The sequence below is a fragment of the Antechinus flavipes genome, chromosome 3 (genome assembly GCF_016432865.1).
Source record: "Antechinus flavipes isolate AdamAnt ecotype Samford, QLD, Australia chromosome 3, AdamAnt_v2, whole genome shotgun sequence".
Taxonomy (NCBI): Eukaryota; Metazoa; Chordata; class Mammalia; order Dasyuromorphia; family Dasyuridae; genus Antechinus; species Antechinus flavipes.
In genome coordinates this window covers 4,404,390-4,424,631 of record NC_067400.1, presented here as the reverse complement: position 1 = coordinate 4,424,631, position 20,242 = coordinate 4,404,390, and the positions used below count along the sequence as shown (strand labels likewise).

The following is a 20,242-nucleotide window of genomic DNA, read 5'->3' as shown; positions in this document are numbered from 1 at the left end:
GTGAGATAATCTTTCTACATTGTAAAACCGACAGTTCTATTTTTAAAAAGTTCTATGAAAGTTCTATTGAAATGAACTACAATAGACTGTATTTATGAATCAGGCATCATTGTGCCCCTGACAGTGGCTCCCAAATATAAACAACACTCTGACTAAGTGTCTTCAGGGGACATTGTCTTTGGAACATGGGGAATACCCTTTGAATTCATGAAATGGCGCTCTAACCAAAGGCAGAGTTGTCAAGCAATAAAACATACAACGAGACCTTTTTTTTCTTTTTATAACATTAAGTTTAATGCAAGCATTTGTGATTACCTTTCAAATCAATTTGCTAGCCAAGCCCAGGCATTGATTTCTGAGTGTCAAAAATCCTTGTTTGAGTTTACATGAGAAGCGGTGACTTTTAGCCTTAGTCTTACATTGGAAAATCTCCAGAAGGGGAGGGGGTGAAATAGCCTGTTAGAACATGCTCCCACACATGCGCTCTCAAGTCTCCTTCTTTTCACATTGGATTTGGCTTCATCAAGGGGTCTGGACCAAGAAGTATTGCTTTTCAGGACAGAGATAACATTTTAAAAATAAAAAATAATGCAATTCCTCACCAAAGAGCAGGACCCAGAATCATATAAGTTCTGAAGGAGCGTGTGCTTTTTTTTTTCAATGTCCCTTACCTGTTTCATGTTTATTAGAAAGTGGCATGTTGAGCTATCAGTAGAAATATACATTTATATATAAAGTTTTGCATTCAAATCTCTTGATTCTTTGATATATCTATCACATATATCACATATATATCTAGACCACAAATCAGACAAATTAAAAAAAAACTCTATATAATATATCCTTATTTCAGATGCATATATATGTACATATATATTTGTAGAACAATCCACCTTTTTAAATATGTTCCTGTTAAAAAATGCTATTTACACATTTTGGACAGAGGAGGCATTTGAGCTTCTGGGATGTGGCTAGGAGAGCATGAGCATCATTTGGGGTCGATGACATAGAGAAAGAGAACTCTGAAACAAGGGAATACCATGAAAAACCTCCTCCAAGAAAGTAAGGCGTATTGATGGGACTAGAACATGGAGAGAGAAACGGGAGGGCACATATTCAGTAAGACTAGACATCACATTGTGGGGGTCACCATGCTTGGCCAAACACACCACATTTTCTAACTTTCTGAGGATAAGCAAATCAACTTTGTCCTTCTCCTTATTTCCTTCCTGTTGTTCTGCTATCTCTCGTCAACAGCAACTCACTGGTCATCGGCACAATTTATATTGCCCATGGATCCAAAAATAGACCCCATCACAAAGACTCAGTTTTATTAAATGTGCTGGTGCTTCCAAGCTAGGTGTTCAGATTCAAGGAGACCCCGACATAGCCTCATTACTCACTGGGTTCTCTCTTTACTGAATCAATTAGTATAATCCACTGAGAGGAGGGGGTGGGATATACTATGGGAAGGGATGCTGGGAAACTCAAATGACCAAGTCATCATCTGACCCAATGCTGTGGTGACCATCTGGACTCTCTGATGCCCTTCATCTGTCACAAGCCCTTCAACTCTGAACTCAAAACTAGCATTTAAGTTGTGTTTTCTCTTGAAAACTCCAAATAGCAGCACCTTTAAGAATGGAGGGTATCAGATATACCCCGATAGGAACTCTCTTGTGAGTTTCCCAGTGTGTGTAGATGTGTGTATGATTTTCATCTCCATGTATTTGAATAATGCTTTAACAGATTGCCTAAAAATGCATGGATCCCAGTCCACCCACGACTACTTGTGTCTTCTGGAGAACTTAGTAGTTGAGGGAGTGTCCCTGAAGGCAACTGGCTGTATTAAACACAGTCTGGCACCACTAGGGACTGGATTGGCCAATAGGGAAAAAAGAAGGAAGAGTAGGAGGCCTGGAAATGACTATCTGAATTAAAGTATAGGAAGAAGAGCTAGAAAGTAAACAATTTTTTTTCCACAAAAAGATTGTTTAACTTGCAATTAAGTTGAAGAAGTATTTGGGTAGGTGGGATTTTTGTGTTTGAGAGCTCACTGAAAAGTGGGTGGAGGTGGATTATCTACAATTCAATATCACTACTAGAGATGAACTCTCTTTTTTTCTTTGCCAATATATATATTTATGACAACATTGTGTGGGCAGCAGCTGCACAGGCTCCCGACACTCCCTTCCACCACTAATCCTCAGCCATTATGTAGGAGGTCCTTCACTCTTGGTGTGCTGAGAGCTCAGGCTCCTGCACAGGAGGGCAAGGTCACCTTCATTTTCAAAACAATTTATTGAGCTGAACATTTATTTCAAATTATTAAGAAAAATGGGCTCTAATTTGTGTCCTTAGTATTCCTGTTCTCACTTAAACTAGCCAAAGGACAACTAATCTCTGCATCTCTGCTCAAATATACATGGCACAGAGTAGATGGCATTGCAATTGGGTTGGTCTTTTTGTTGATGATTGAATTCTCTCTCTTGATTTTATCTTTTCATAATAAAAGGGATGAAATAAATCTTGTCCTGTATGTATTTATATATTTTTTTCAATTCCACTTGGTAAAATGGTTCTTTTCTTTCCTTTTTGGTAATTCTTTGTAAACTCTCTGACGATCAAGTAGAGCCCCTGCTACAGAACCCATTCCCAATAAATAAAAGCTTCCTGCAAGATTTTAAAGAAAATCCTTCTTAATAAGTCATTTGATTACTTGATGCTGCTAAAAGCACATCTACAATTGTGGGGAATGGAGAAGGGCAAAGAGGAATCAGGTCAAATTTGGAGCTCTTTCCCCTGTCATTTTCCTATGAGAGCAACAGCTAGAACTTAATGTTTTATCTGCCATTTCAAAGCATTTATCTTTAAAATTTTATTGCCAAAGTCCTACATGCATAGTCTTTGCTATTACCTTGTAAGGTCTTGACCTTATTCTGCCATTCCACTTTTGGCCAAGCCTTGATGAAATAAATGGTGACAGAGTAGGGGAAAGCTGTACAGATATAGTCTAGCACAAAAGCCGCTCATGAACACTTACGAGTGGAAGCAGTTGTTTACAGCTAAGGAAAGGGAAGTTACTTTCAGGGCATATGAGGACCCATCTTAAAGTCACGATTACTTAACTCCCAGATCTTCGGGCAGCAAGTGGGGGAATTATGGATTTTGTATTTGAAAGAATATATATGAGATGGTGAAGCTGTTTGTAGGTTTGTCTACTTCTTTGCTTCTTTCAATAAGAGCTACCAAGGCAGCTTATATTTTCAGTCAGGATATAATAGAGAAAATATTATCTCTGTCATTCTGAGCCTGGATTTAAATTCATGCACTGCCACTTAAAACTCTCTAAATTTCAATTATTCATCCAGGAAATGAGGAGGTTAGACCTATTAATTAGACCTAATGACCTCTAAGGTCCTATCTCGTTCTAAATCTGTAAATCCAGATGAGTTTCATCCTTCTGTCTCTGTCTATCTCTGTCTCTGTGTAAGTGTGTCTCTGTCTCTGTCTCTCTCTCTTTCCCTCCCTCCCTCCATTCTTCTCTTCCTCCCTATCTACATCTCCCCCTCTCACACAAGGAACCACATTAATTTCAAAAAGGACACTATAATTTGTCACAGATAAGTAAATAATTCCTTTCTTCCCTGGCCACTTCCTTTCTTCCCCTTTCCATTGTTCAATCGCATTTTAAGAATATATAATACATATCCTTAAAGATGTGCTTTTCTGTCCCTACAAGAAATCCCTAAACTTAGTCCTGAGAACACAATCCAGACTATATGAAACTCCTCAGACTGTCTGCGGCATTCAGGAAAATTGGTGAATCTATAAGGTGTTCAAGAGACAAATACATTGCCAGCCAGATGATGGTCCAAGAAGATGAAGAGAAAGCAGAATGTTTTTCGGGCCCCAAGTCAGCTGTCAAGCACAATATTGTACTTCCTCATGCCCTAGCTGACATTGGGGATTGCCTTGTGAGTATCAACTTCAAGCAGGAGGGGAAGGAATAAAGCACTGTTTGCCCTTAATGTGCTAGGACTTATGTCCCTTCTTCAAAACTCCATTTTCTTATTTAATCCGGGATGAACAATTTTCTATGGGAAATCCATTATCTTCCACCTCAAGAGTTTCCACAACACAGAAGATGAATATAATGACTAACTAAAATAGTTAAATTTCTAGAGAGGGAGCCAGTGTGACCATAAACATCTCCAAGATACCTTTAATCGAATAAGGGCGACTTTTCTAAATGGCATTTTCTATAGACCTCATAACAAAGCCTTTGGTAAATGGTTTCACCTCTAAGATCTGAAAGCTTTTTTTTTCCTGAAACGTTAGTGTCAACTGAGACCATTAGACATCATTAAGGTTGTCCTTCCACCTGCAGCTCTGTTCCATGATATGCCGATGGAGAATAATCTAACATTCTCTGTTATACAAAGTCTCGGATAGAATGGTCTGAATGATGGGAGAGGGAGATAGGAGAAGAGGGAATTGAAAAGGGTCTTTCAGCAGGCATGTGGAAAGCTTTAACAGAAAACACAAACCCACACATTTTCAGGCTTCTTAAAAAGATAGGGAATTACAGAGACAGCCACAAAGAATACAACAAAAACACAAAAGCAGCCCTTCCCCCACTTGAGGGCTTTTTGTAGCAATTCAAGCAGTCTGGGGTGGTGGGGGCAGTGGAGAACCTCAGGGGTAAGGTTCAATTCTCCCAAGTCCTAGCTTTTTTCTGGTAGCATCTTTATTAAAATTATGCAGGGTGCTACCTTTCCCCTCTCCCATAATAGAGTGAAGGGTTTGCTTAAAAATGATAGTGGAGACTAGATTCCTTTACCATTTTTCTTTACACTGCGTGTTGTGGTGTGTGTGTGTGTGTGTGTGTGTATGTGTGTGTATGTGTGTGTGTGTTTCTAACATTGCAACAGGCAAGATTGAGGTTGAATCCATCTTCCCCAAACACGGATTTTGCCTTCCAAATCTTAGCCCCTAAGTCCTGCCTGGTGAGTGTATTGTTGTCTCCATGGGGACTGGGAAGGGATGGGGTGCCAAGGGTGGGGGAGGAAGGAAGGGGAGGAGTGTGCACAGTAGGGAAGAGTTCTCAGCTATGTCGAATCCTGATTCACCACTTTCCCTCCATTCATCGTTGGTGTCCCGGAGCTTTTCCTGGAACGTCCTTGCTTTTCTCCGATTTCATGCAGTGATGGCTCTCTGTACATGCACACTGGAAACAGAAATACCAACAATTAGTTTTCATGGCTTTAAGGAGAGTAGACTTTTTGGCTACAATTAACGTGTCTCTAATGTCTTCATGTCCCAACAATTCTCTAGCCTTGATTTCCCAGGACTTCCCCACTTCTTGCTTTCATCCACTGTCTTTCAAGCCGATTTGAACTACAGCCACAGAGAGGTTTCTGATTTTTTTCGAGAAGATTTGAATTTTTTACAATTTATATCTTATATACAGACACATGTGAATATATACATATGAATGCATATGTAAGCAGAACTGTTGGAGACTTGCAGCATAAAATTTATAGGATATTTCGAGTTATCTTGTTCTCCAGGCCTTAATCAGAAGCTCATCTGGGCAGAGAAAGTACCTTTTTGTTTACACCATGCTAATCTTTGATTAGTGAAAGGAAATAGGACATTATTATGTCTACTGGAAGTGTTTATTGTCTAGACTTACTGCACCAGAATGATAAAGAGGCTGGAAAGGAAAAGAGACAAAAATAAAAGGAAAAAGAAGCAATGCAATGACACTCTCTCCCGTCTATGTCCTTTATCTAAAGCCCATTGATCTCTGGACTCATCCATGCTGTTCCTCAAGGCAAGACCCCATCCTTGATGCAGCCCTCTGGTTCCAATCTGAGCAACTGCTCGTGTGGTTTGTGTCTGGCCCCACACATCCGCACTGCCCTGCTGTTCTGTGGCTATTCAGCCAGCTGGTGATATGTAAGCACGCCTAAAGCTGCAGCATTACTAATAATGACACCATTCCCCTCTCAAGCAGAGTACTCTGCAGAGCAGGTCTCCAAGCATTTATCTAGCACTGGGCATGGAAATATAGGTACCTGCAGTTTATATAGGACTTAGATCAAGTACTCGATCTCTTGCATAGATCCGAAACAAGAGCCACAGACCAAATGTTCTGATGATCTCCATAGAAATTATGACAGCTAGATGGTACACTCGATAGAGTGCCAGCCCTGAAGTCAGGATGACCTGAGTTCAAATCCAGACTCAGACACTTAATACTTCCTAGTTGTGTGACCATGAACAAGTCACTTAACCCCAATTTTCTTAGGAAAAAAAAAGAAATTATGACCATCACATTTCTTATGGTATCAGCTTAAGGTAAATCTTTTCACTTGGTTCTTGGTTTGAATATTTCCTATTTGAATATTTCTATAACAAGTAATTGGGGATGAATTTTCTGGATGAAAGAAAAACTGACAATATAATAATAATCACTTTGGGCCAAATCTCGAATCCTACTTCCCCGAGGTGGTTACTTAAAAATATATTTTTGTCTTGGACCTCAAAAGAAAAGTGATACGTGTTTTATGCTGATAATATGTGTGTTTTCTCACAGTCCAGGGTGGGACAAGAGTACATATGGCCAGAAAGCTCCACATAACCAAAATGAGGCTAGGAAAGATATGTGTGGGATGGGAGATGGGTATAGCCTAGCACCAATTTTAAAAAGCCCTAATTCTTTAAAAACCATGCTGACCAGATTTTCCCTTGATACAGTAAATAGATTTCATCCAAGTGATCCAGCAAAAAGAACATAGGTGCTTCAAGTGTGCTTCTGACATTTTAGCGTAGAATACATTCTCATTTGTGTTTCTGAGTTTTGGAAGTAATTGATTTCTGCCAACTAGTTGGTCCCATTCCATCTGACTTTCTGAGTTTCTCATTCCAGATAGCTTGCCAGCCTGCCCCAGTACTCTTCTCCACAGATGGGTCTCACTGTGATTTGCAATGATCCAGTTTTCTCCAAATGTCATCTGTTTGGAACGAGGTGATTATTATTAAACTACTATTGAGTGAAAATGTGTAGGCATCTTGTGTAAATGGTAATTCATTGATTTAAGAAGCAATGATTAAGTATTTATTATATGCTACAGAAAATGAAAGCACTGGGGACATAAAGACAGAAGACAGAAATGAAAGTCCTTGTCCTTACAGAGGTCACATTAAGAAGGAAGAAATATGAACAAAAGTCAGTACAGAAGAGAGATAAAGGGAGGCCAGGGGAATTTCTGGGCAGGTGATGTCAAGTAACTGGGGAGATCAAACTTGATCTTCTCCTATGAGTTGAAAATATATATATTTTTTAAATATAAAAAAATTACTGATATTAATGCATGAATTAGCAACTCTTTAGTCCAGCTGGCTTTTCTTCAGCACGATCTATCAGCAAGCGCCTAGGGACTCAAAGACAAAGATGGAAGAATTCTGTCTCTCCAGGGTAAAAATGATTTTGTGGAGAATGTCATATTTGAGATGATGGTTGAAAGGGATAAATGTGAGTACTGATTGAAGACTGTCTTGATCTGATGAACAGCCTTAGACTATGAGGCGCTAATATCTTAGAAGAACAAAGTGGCCAGATGGTCTCTTCCCTAGAGGAATGAAGAAGGACACTGCCCAACAAGACTAGAAAGGTCAGTTATAGTCAGCTGGTAAAGTAGGGGTCTAGATAATGATACAAAAGAAAGGGGTCTGCTAGAAAATGTAAGCTGTCAAATGCCAGGCAGAAAAGTTTGTGTTTGATCCTAGAAGGAATAAGGAGAAATTATGGTTTACTGAGTAGGAGAATGTCAAAATGAGAAGTATTATTCTTGTTTTTGTGTTATTGTGTTTGTTGCTGCTGCTGTTTTTTTTTTTTAATTACCTTGGCAATCATTTGGAGGATGGATTAGAATGGAGAGAGAATCAAGGTGAGAAAAATAATTAAAAGCCCATAATCTAAGCCAGAGATGTGTAGATAGCCATGTGAGGAAAGAAAAGATTCAAAATATTGCTGAGATAAAAAATAACAGAATTTTCTGATTAGATACCTGAGATCAGGAAGGGAGACCATTGAGCATGACAGTAATGCTGTAAGTCCAAGTTGTAATGTTCTTCTCTTCTCTAAAGTATAATCATTCTCTGGGAGCAGGTTTCTTGGGGGGCTTCTGGAGGCAGCCTTAGTTTCAGTTCAAAGTAATAATCACCTCAAATGCAGCCAGCTGTTAAAAGTTCAGATCCTTTATTGTCTCTTCCAAAATAGCCTGGTTAGTTTTCTTAGAGGCCTTTCTCTCTCCTTGGTTCCAAGCGCTCCTGTTGCTAGTCCTTTGCCTCTGCCAGCTTTAGTCTCTCTTCTTCCGAATCCCCGGTTCTGCCCAACTGCAGTCTCTGGCTTTTCAATCTCCTCCCCTCACTCCTGGCTGAGGTTTCAAGAGCTTCTTATATATGATCTCTTAAAGATGTGAACTCAAAGGTTGACTTCTCCTCTGAGAGAGTGGGATTATGGGTTCCTGACTTGTGAATCTCAAAAGCTAATGTGTGAACTCTTAAAGGTGTGAACTTAAGTATATAAGCATTGTTTCTATCAATTCCAGTGAGTTAGTACCTTGTTTCCAGGTCTGGCCCATAACACCAAGTGACTAGAAGGTCATTGGGACCCTTGACAGAAAGTGAGATGTGAAGAAGAGAACTGGGCTTTGGGGAAAAGAAAATCTGATCTGTTTTATATAGACTGAATCTGAGATGCTTATGGGACTTTCGGTCAAAATGTCCAGAACATGAATGTGGTAAGTGGACAGTTGGTATAAATCTGAGCATAGACATTTGAATGGAGGCAGGGGAAAGAGGAAATGGCAATGAGCTCTCCTAAGAGCATCCTCAAGAAGGAGCTTGCAGTCCATTCAAGCAGTCTCACAATCTGGTTTGGTATCTTTGTTTTCCTATACAGAAGAAGTTTCTTCATCCATTCAGCATAATTTAGTTGTACCAAAGTTATTGAGTTTTTTCCCCTCTCCTTACTGGGCAACATGGGGTGTAACTTCTGTTAAGGCATTGCCAGCACTATGGGAAGACATCTCAGCATACCTGCCAGTATGTTTGAAATATCACCTACCTGCCTAGCCAAGTTCTGGAGGCCCCACCGAGTGCAAAGGCACAGGGAAGGGATGCTAATCTAAGCACATCTTTGCATTACTTCCCTTGGATGTCGTAGGAGAAAAAAATTTCCTAGCATAAGGTAGAGGGAAAGCTACATGCCAGTCAGTTGTATACAACTGGATAATGTTACTGTTCAGACAGAGTAGATCTGAACCTGTACCCAAATGATTCTTTGGCCAGGGTAGTATAGTAGACAGAATAATGGGATTGGAGTCAAAGGATCTGTATTCTAATCTCAGTCTGATCGCTTATGACCACAAATCACTGAAGCTTTTTAGACCTCAGTTTTCTCATCTATAAAATGAAGGGGTTCTCCAAAGAAGAAATATGAAAAAATATCATTTTAAAGTGCCGTTGTTTTTGTGGATTTTTTCCTTTAAAAAATGAAAAGCGGTATTATAAGGAATAGATCCCTAGGGTTAGTCATGGGTAAATATAGATTTTTTTTAAAAAGCTATCTATGTAGTTCCTAATTTTGTTTTGTTTTAATAATTATATTACTAGATGAGCTCTGCTGTCCTTTCTAGCTCTAAAACAATGACAAGATCACACAGGAGGTGCTTAATAAATACTTGCTGATTTTTTTTAAAGAAAGATGAACGAGTCAATCCAACAGAATGGACTGTTCCCAAGGAAACTTGAGAGTTATGATTCCCCAATTATTTTGGTGGTGCCCAAATCACCAATCATTTTGACTGCTGTTGGTACTGAGGCTATGAAGCCACAGAGCAATATGGTGTTTTTTTTTTCCTTTTCACATTTAAAAAGTCTTTGTTTCATTCTGTTAACTCTTTCACTACTATAAAAAGCAAAAACAGATTTTGCCCCAGAGTGAACATTTATTTTTACTCAAAATAAATTATCTTGATATTTCTAAAGCATAATTTATCCATTGTCTGTTCCAGGATAAAACACAGTATTCAAAGTTCATTACAAAAAGAAAGCTATGGATAGCAATAATGAAAGATATTAACATGAAAAATAGGCTTTAAAATGTGCTTAGGCTGTTAATCTTCTCTGAATCTTTTGTGAATATTTTGAAGAGAATTAAAATGTCAGGATTCAGCCTCCATCCCTGTCACCTCTGATTGGAAGGTACTTGCCCATTTCTGCATCTTATTTTTCAAAAAGAACTAAAAAAAGTTAATTTAAGCATATGTATTGTGAAGTGACTTGAAAACCATTATGAATTGTTTTAGAAATCCTGTGTTGAAAGTAAGATCAATTTATACTCTATTGTTTCAAAATGTGAAGTCTCATGAAAAGAGAACTAACTCTGTGAAAAGAGAAAGCAGAGGATTCAACAGACCTGGTTGCTGATCTCAACATTAGTCTTATCTAAGTGAGCCTTGGCTCAGGCTGATCAACTGCCCTGACTGCACACCTTCCTCTCAATGACTTTCTTTCAAAACTCAGGATTGCTTCCTTTTTTTTTTTTTTTTTACAGGAATCCTTGTAATTTACCTTAAAGTCAGCTGTTACTTTTAATTTATCTTTGTATAGATAGTATTGTGAAAAGCACAATTGCTTAACAAATGTTTGTTATCAATAACTACATCAATGTAAATAAAAACAGCAATACTAGGAAGTTAAGTTTGACTAATTTTAAAAAATGGTGCTAGAGTAAAGCTCACGTGAATGGCCTTCCTCTAGTGAGAACAGTAATGGGGGACTGCTTGGGCAGAATGTTGCCCTGGTTTGGTTTGTACTTAGGCATTGTGCTGGCTATAGGCACTTTAGAAACAACATGGTTAAGGAAATAAAGGCTTCAATTGGATCAGCTCTGAAATGTTGATTGTTTGATACATATGAATCACGTTCATTTTGGTCTCATCTTACAGAGAGAGGCAATTAAAATCACATAATTACATATAATTAAGTCCATGTACATGTATATAAAATTGGGCTATGTGGTATAGGTTGTGGCCAGAGTCCTAAGCAAAATGCTGAAAGTAGTCATTTTTGTCACTTCTCCTTCACTTTAAGAACCTCCTTCTGCCCCCCCTCCCATTTTTTGTTTCCAGTTATTCAGTAGTCTCCTTCCTATTTATGGGTTGGACTATATGGAGATTATTATCCCTTCTGACTAATATTCTATGATTCTGTGAAAAGATTGTAAACTTTTTAAAGATACTCTTTTTTTCTCCTAACCCCCAAATCAAATATGAAGTATTTATAAAATGGTGGTTGAAGCAAAATAGATAGGAGCCCCTCTTTCCCTTCTGCCTCCCCCCAACATAGCCCTCTCATTCCAAAATTAATTCCAAAATTAAATCATCCTTCCAAAAAACACTAACCTTGTTGCTGATTTTGCAGATAAATGACTCATCCATGGCTCTCACCTCTATAACCAGCATAGCTGCAGGCCTTCGTGGACTAATCTAGACTACCAGACAGAAAAAAAAAAAGTACCTGCCATCCATCTTATCTGTTCCCAACACTCAGTTCCCTACCTTTTTTTCAGTGATTGATTATCTGATCAACATTGCCATTGATTGTGTGAAAGATTTGACCATCTATTGGCCTGTAGCTCCACTCAGATTTAGTCAAGGATTCCATGGATCCTTAAATCCATCCTTGGCATCCCTATTCTCCTGGTGTCTTTACCCTGCTTTTCTTTGTTCTTTTATTATATACTCCGGAATCTATATTCTGTTGTTTAAGGACTGCCTTTTATAGTAGACCTCCATTTTTCCTAGAAATTTTTATCTAGAGAGCATATATCTATCTATATACATAAACAGACAGAGATAATTCCCTATATATTTATCTCTATGTGTGTATATATATATATATATATATAATGTATATATAGAGATAATATGTATTTATGTATGTATATGTATGTATGTGTGTATGTGTGTGTGTGTGTATATATATATATATATATATATATACATATATATATATATAGTATTCATCTTCTTTGTGAATGCTGCTTTTCTCCAAAAAAAGTCATTTCTTTAACACAAAGAATGCTTTTGCTTTTTTTCCTTTTGTATCCCTAGTACCTGGCAGATAGGAAGTGGTTAAAATCCTTAACTGAATTAAGCTGAATTAAATGTTTCAATCCTACTTTGAGTTCAAGTACACAGGACCCTGATCATTTGATTAAAATCACCTTATTGAAGTATAAATGAGCTTAACTTCATTAATCTTAAACCTTTCTGAGCCTATTTCTTCATACTTAAAGCAGGGTAATTAATGTTTTATATTATCTGTCTCATAGGTTGTTGTAGAAAACAAAAAGCACTATATCATCCTTCAAATGTCATTTTGATAAAAGCTATTAGTATCATGATGATCTCGAGGGCTCCTTTTTGACATGGTAGAGTTCTCTGGGTCAGAACAAGAAACCTGAACTTTTCAAAAGCGTTCCTTGGGAGCTAAAGAATCCCTCTCCTTGCCATGTGCTGTCTAGTTCACAAAGCATCATTAAGCAATTGGGGGCTTTCATAGTTGGGGGGAGGTGAAGGATACAAGATAGAGGAGTCAGATATCGCGTACCATAACTATGCTGCCAGAGAAGATTGGGGAAGACATGGGTCAGATATTTTGATTTTTGCCAATCTGACATTTACAAAATAGGGTTAATGATGTCAATGTTTCTTTTCAAATCTCGAAATGACTACAAAGAACCTGACATTTTGTGGTAGAATTTATGCCTGGAAGTCAGAGAATTACTGATCATTCAGAGATTATGAAAAGAAATGAATTTTTCTAGGCCTTGAACAACGATGGCAAGGCAAAGGAGAAGACTAGTTAGTGATTGCCAAAAGAAACTTAGAGATCTTTGATTCAGCAACAGAGATAGAAGGAGATGGATATTTTTTTTAATAAGTTGATGATTTAATTACTGCCATTATATGAGGCATTAAAAGTTATTAGGAAATTTGAAAGGGTGTGTTCTGGAAATTCCTACCCACCAGCTGACAAGCCATGAGTTTTTTCAATAACATCACCCAGTAGGTTTGGGAAAATGTCTCATGAATTTCTTGAAGACTTAGGAGTTCAAGCACAAAATGATCTCCACTCTTCATTTGGGAATCTAGTCGAAGTAATATTTGTGAGGAAGAAGATAAACAAGATTGAATGAGAAATACATTTCTAAGGCAGGTTTGTACTTAACACTCAAATCAGAAATCAAAAACCAGATGCTTGAAGTGAAGAGAAAGGCGGTAATAGATATGTGGATGTAAATGTAGAGGTGTATGGATATATGGATACACATACATGCATGTATATGTATGGGTATATATATAATACATATACATAGATACACACATATTCACTGGATGCCAAAAAAAGATACAAAAAGAAATGTAACCTACTCCTCTCTTGTCAGGTCAGTCTCCTTGTGTCTATGGACTATACCCCTTGCCTACCATGCCCATTCCCGACTCTATGTCTTTGTGAGTTTTCACTAAATGTTTCTTTGTTCTACTTGCTTCCTGTCATAGCAGAAGACCCTGTAGAAGTTATGTGATCCACACTACACATTTTACAAATGAGGATTCTGGGTTCTAAAGAGAAAAAATTACTTTTCCAAGATTCCAAGGTAAATAATGGATTATTGTTGTATGTCAAAACTGAGTCCCATTGGAAGGAATAACATATATCCATCCACAAAATAATAAGCATTTCATAATATACATTATCATTTTGAAGGCAGGGTTATCATAGCTTGGGGTGATCTGGAAAGACTTAGTGCAGGAAGTAATGATGGCGCTGAACTTTGAAGAAAGCTAGGGATTCTAATAAATGGCTGCAAGGAGAAGATGCATTTCAGGCAAGGAAGATAACCTCTCAGGAAAAGTTTGTAGAGCAGAGATGATGCCATATGTGAGAAAACAACGAGGCCCAAATTTCTGGAATTTAAATGAATAAAGGGGGGCAGCTAGGTGGCACAGTGGATAGAGCATCAGTCCTCAAGTCAGGAGGATCTGAGGTCAAATCTAGCTTCAGGTATTTCCTAGCTGTGTGACACAGTTGCCTCAGCAATAAATAAATAAATAAATAATAATAATAATGAATTAAGTGAATGAAGGATGGCAGGGACAGATAATGAAGACTGTAAAAGTAAAATTACAGTGAATAGTGTGAAAGAATATAAATGTGAATCTGAAGATTTTTTATTTACTTCTGGAGGCAATAAGGAGCCATTGAAATTGGGGAGTGTGTGTGTGTGTGTGTGTGTGTGTGTGTGTGTGTGTGTGTGTGTGATGATGATGATGATTATCAGCCCTGCACTTAAAACAGCAACATTATGATAGCTATTTCAAGGGTGGACTAGAAAGACAAAATCCTTCAAGCAGAGATATCAATTAAGAGGCTATTCCAATAGTTCAGACAAAAGTGATGGCCTGAACCAAGATGACTGCCATGTTAAGGAAGAAAAAGAGATAGATCAGATCTATTTTGTGTAGGTGAAATCACCAAGATTTAACTATGGCTTGGTTAAAGGAGACAAGGGGAATCTCCATTTCTTCATCTCCTGCCTGGCATGTGCACTCAGCACCGAGTATGAAACACATTTAATCTGGTTCCTCTGATTTCATTTTACTTTTGCCTTTTCTTTATCTATCTGCAATCCCATCCCCTCCCCTATTCTCCCCACTTGGAGACCATCTTCTATACATCTTCCTAAATCTGAATACTTTTTAATCCTTTAAATTTTTGAAAATTTGGACTTCTCTTTGTGGAAGAAAAAGCAAAACAAAACACAGCAACAGAATATCGGTTCAGCAGCACCAGCATAGACTGACTGAAGAGGGAAATAGAAAGCAAGGAAGGTGGAAGAGAAGGGGAGGAAATGGGTGGTGTTTCTTGACAGAAAATGTTTAGGACTCTGTGCCTAATGCTAGTGAGGGAGGTCATCACCAAGATAGCTTGAAATGGTGGGGGGGGAGTAATAAGAACATCTATTGTCTGCTGGAATAACAATGTGAAGAGAGGGCAGAAAAGAAGGTTCTATCCCTTCCATTGTTTTGGAAGATTACTGGGGGTGGGGTGGGGGGAGTGAGGAATAAATAGAGGTTAGAGTTGAATGCAGATGGCATTGATCTCAAATATAAAGTCCATCCATCTGTCTACAGAAATTCTCTAATTATCATCTCAATGGTGTCAGAGAATGAAGGGGAGAGAAGTGGTGGTCTGGGTGATCATTAACCTGTCAGGATATATGAGTCAGAAAGAATGTTCTTAGCTCCAAGGCTATACTTGGGAGAACCTTGACATTCAAAATGTCAGCTCCCACAAACTGGGGAAAAGGTCTGGCTTGCTTGGCCTGGTATCACAAATACCCTGACTCACTTCACCATTGTATGGTACACACATTTGGAATTGGAAAATCTTTGTGCAATGTAATTAACCAATGATAATTGGTGGCAGTAACAGTGAGAGTGGGATGTATTTGTGTGTGTGTGTGTGTGTGTGTGTGTGTGTGTGTGTGTGTGTGTGTGAGAGAGAGAGAGAGATGTATTTAGGTCTAGGAACATTTCTACACCTTAAACAAGAATGGAATTGTTACAATTTAATTATTTCTTTCTTCTTTTATGTACACATTTTTAAGCTTTTAAAATCTGGTCTCTGGAAGAATATTGTCTCAAGAGCTTTCACCATTGTGTACTTTAGAGCTGAATCTATTTTCCTTCCCTACAAAACTGTCATTCTACATTGAGTTAAATTACTCCTGAAACCTCTCTTCTTTCAGAGAAGCTTTCTTGATTTGAGGAGAGATAAGCTGATAGTTTTCCTTTCCTCCTAATTACTTTAGCTTCTGGTAAGCTTGAAGTTGAAAATACACATATGTATAAATATATAGACATTTTATAGAGATATCTATATTTATGAAGAGATCGATATACATATATAGATATAAACATGCAACATATATATATATACATACATACATGCAGACAGAAATAGGTAGAGATGATAATATAAAATACTTTGTAAATCTTAAAAATTATATAAATGTTGACAATTATTAATATTATGGTTATCATCACTAGCTATTCCTGCTATTAAGATTACTGTGGTAGTTAGGAAGAGGAGACACTGGAAAGATAAAATATTTTAGGCAGAGATATCAATTAGGAAGCTTTTCCAATAATTCAGGCAAATATACAATTTTATGAAAGAGTGAATAATAAACCCTCTACCACCATATTTAAAACTTTGAGGTGAGTTCATTTTCCTCTTCTGAAAAAAACAAAATATTCTCAAGAGAATTTGCTCTTAGAGATGGGGTAGAACCTCACCATTTTCCTCTACCATAAAATGAAATATTGATCTTTATGCTCCCTTGGTCTTTTATTAGAGACCTGGCTTTTGCTCCTTTGTTCAATGCACCTAATTCTAAATGGTAAAATGAAGTATGCAAACTCCTCTTGGTTATAGCCATGTCTATTTGCTATTTCATTCCTAAATGTAAATAAAGAAATTCTCTGCTAAATATTTTTGCTAATGAATTCCTCGTATAGCATATTTACCAAATAAGAATGTATTCTTAGCTGAGGGAGAAAAAATGCAAAACAAAACAAACAAACAAAAATAAACATTTCCCCAAAGTCTGAGTCACCTCTGCTCCCATGGAGCATACAATCTGTCTGGTGAGATAAGCAGTTTTAGGGTTGAATCTTTCGGTTTACAATATACACCCAAATCCAGAATGCTTTTCTTGGTACCCTAATTGCTCTGTCACTCTGTCAGTTAAGTTGTCTAGCTTCTTTTCTATTTTACTGATGATATCTCACTTTTCTTCTAAAAAGTAAAGGAGTACTTCCCTTTCCTTATAGAAAAAATGGAAATCCATCAAGAAGGTGCCCATTTCTCCAGCAATTCACTTTCTTTTCTAAATGTCTGGCATTTCTATTGTAAGAATGTTTTCACTTTGTAGCTATATTGAATTGTTCAAAAGACTGAGATGGAAAATTACCCTGAAATAGTAATTTCTTTTTGTACTTTAATGAAGTAAGAAAAAATAAAGTCTAGTTGGAAAGAAGTAGGGAAAAAAAGGAAGAGGAGGAAGAGGACAAGAAGGAAGAAGAAGAGGAGGAGGAGGAGGACGAAGAGGAGGAGGAGGACAAGGAGCATGAAAAGGATGAGGGGGACAAAGAGAATTGTCATGATGACAACAATAGCAATGATGATGATATAGGTTTTTCCCTCCGTGTAGCAATACATTCTCTAAATGATAAAGATTGTATTCAAATTGTTGATTAGTACAAAATTTAGCAGGCTATATATAAACACATTTATATATATATATATTATATATATATATATGTATGTATGTATATTACATTTCAATAAAATGGTGAGCAAAACATGGTTGTAAGAAAAAGGAAAAGGAATGGGATAAGCAGAAGAACAAGGAAGTGACTTGGTGTAAGGAAATCTCATTCATTGGCATTCAAATTTCTGTAAACTCTGTATTGTGTGATCAGATCCTTTTTTCAGAAATTCACAGTTGGATCTTACAACAATCTCCTAAACGAATCAGATTCTAATTTCAAAGCCAAAGATAAAGTTATAACTTTTAGCTTAACATTACCTTGATAATCTCAGATTAAAAAAATCCAATAGGAATCTGAAAAATGGCTGATACTTTGAAATCCATCCCAAAAGACAAAAATGTTATGAACCAAATCACTTCTCATGTTGTACTTTTCTTCAGGAAGGAAAGGCATAAGTCTAGAGTCTTTAAAAATATTTTCTATAACTTTAAGTTAAGCAGCCTCTTATGTACTTCTCAAATTCTGCATCCCCTTGGGACTCACTAGATTACTCACTAGATTACTGAAGGGACAGCATCAACATTATTTAAGCCATGGAGTTGATCTGGCATTTTAAAACCGAAAACTGCCTCATTTCTTCTACATGCAAGGAGAGCCATGGCAACTACTCCAAGAAGTGGTAAACATTAGGACTAAACATTGTGAACAGATAGAGAAAGAGAGCCAGAGCCAGAGAGAATTAGAGAGGCAGAGATTGAGAAAAAGAATGGGACACACAGAGACAAAAAAGGCAGAAATTGAGACAGAGAGATAGGGAGAGACAGACAGACAGACAGGAAAAACAGACCCTTTTGCAGAAGTCTGTTGAGATCTATAAAGCATTTCTCAAAATGTTTTTTTTTTTCACAATGCATGAAATAAAAAGTAGATTCCTATATATATATATATATATTATATATATATATATATATATATATATATATATATATATATATATTTAAATGCAGTGATCAAAACACATTCCTGATTTTAAAATCTGATAAGTTGGTCTCATTAAGAAAGACCTAACATTTCCCCATTCCTCTACAAAAATGGGGAATCTCTTTAGATTGTCTCCTTGAATCCATGTTCTCTCAGATGTCAGTCTCATCTCTTTGAGTGGCTTCAATGACATTTCAATGACTTCCCATTTCACATATCTAACTTTAACTTCTTCCCAGATTTCTCCTCTCTTCTTGCCTTGCTATTTCTCCTTTGATATCTCTATTCTGAGATGGTGAAATCCTTGATGACCGATTATGCTTTTCTTTCCTCACTTTAGTTTGCTTTTGTTTACCTTTCTTTAAACACTTAACATTATCTGAGTACCTTATACAAAGCAGGTGGTCATACATGTTGGTGGATTTGACTTGACTTCAGAGGTCCAGAAGAATTTTTGAGTTCAATATGTTTCAAATTGGATTCAAGAGAAAAAGTAGAAGGGCGTTTCTATTTAGGCATATATGCTTATTTAGAAAATGTATGGCCCATAAATTGGATTTAACATATACTTTAATATATTTAACATGTACTGGACTACCTGCCATCTTGGGGAAGGGGTGAGGGGAAGGAGGGGAAAAGTTGGAACAGAAGGTTTCGCAAAGATCAACGTTGAAAAATTACCCATGTATATGTTTTGTAAATAAAAAGCTATAATAACAACAACAACAACAAAAAAAAAAAGTATGGCCACTGTGACCTCAAGTATCTCTGTGGTTTTCCATATTGAAAAACCACATATATTTGCCATTTGTGTTATGTTCATCATCATTATAAAAACTCACATTTACATAGCTCTTTATAAGTTTGAGAGGCATTTTGCCACTACTAATCCCTGATAAACTCACAACTATCTGAAGTAAATATGTTACTATCCTCATCTTATAGGGGAAAGAACTGAGGCCCAGAGAATTTAAATGACTTGCCAGAATCCCACAGCTAGGAATCATTTGAGTCAGGAATCAAAATTAGAACTTCATAGGTTTATTCATAATACCTTTCCTAATCATCTTCGAACTACATAGGTCAACTTTATTATCATCTTTCTTTATATTTATATAATAACTTTGGAATACCTCCTTCTTTATTTAGTTATGCTATGGAAACTCTCATTTGGTAATTCAGTTCGAGAAAAGGACTTCAAAACAGAGTAAGTCAGGCGCAACTGTATTTGATTGTTGAGTCATGCATATCCTTGCCAGTTCATGTTAATGGCTCTTGGAGAAATGTAGATTATAATGATATAAATGGAGTGAGAACTGGGAATTAATTCTAATTTTGTTTTTTGACTTCTTACTGTTTGTATGGGTCATGTTTCTCAAGGACTACATTTCCTAGGTGAGGTTGTTAGGTCAGATATTCAATCAGGTTCCTTCCAGTTCCAGATCTCAGAATCCAAAGATTATTTGCTTAAATTGGACACACTTGATACAAGAAAAGAATGTAACTAATACAAAAGTGAAATGATTTGGCTTCGCAACAGAAGACAATTTTAATGGGAAAAAATTCCAAATTGCCAAATACTAGAAATAGTGCATCTGCAGAAATTTATACCAAAATACAATCTGGGATAGCCAAAAATTAGTTTTTGATGCCCAAGGAAAATTAGGTTTGTTGGCTAGAAAATCTTTGCAGAAATTAGAAAACAGCAAGAATTTTCTATTATCTATGATGTATTTCTTTCTTGAAAGTACAAAGAAAAAAATAAAAATTAAGGTTTTCCTAATTAAAAATAAATAAATAGAAATTGTAAAAGATAAGTGCAAAACAAAATGAATACA

At 36.9% G+C, this 20,242-nt stretch overlaps 1 protein-coding gene across 4 annotated transcripts in view; it reads right to left on the bottom strand.

Moving 5' to 3' along the window:
• Positions 1-266: 266 nt before the first annotated feature.
• FGF12 (fibroblast growth factor 12) overlaps positions 267-20,242 on the bottom strand; it is a 524,631-nt gene continuing 504,655 nt past the window's right edge. For all 4 annotated transcript variants that reach the window (XM_051991636.1, XM_051991635.1, XM_051991634.1 and 1 more), the window contains one exon: positions 267-5,230. In XM_051991636.1, coding sequence (XP_051847596.1) covers positions 5,112-5,230 — 119 coding nt within the window. In that variant the 3' untranslated portion in view covers positions 267-5,111. The remainder of the gene's footprint in view (positions 5,231-20,242) is intronic.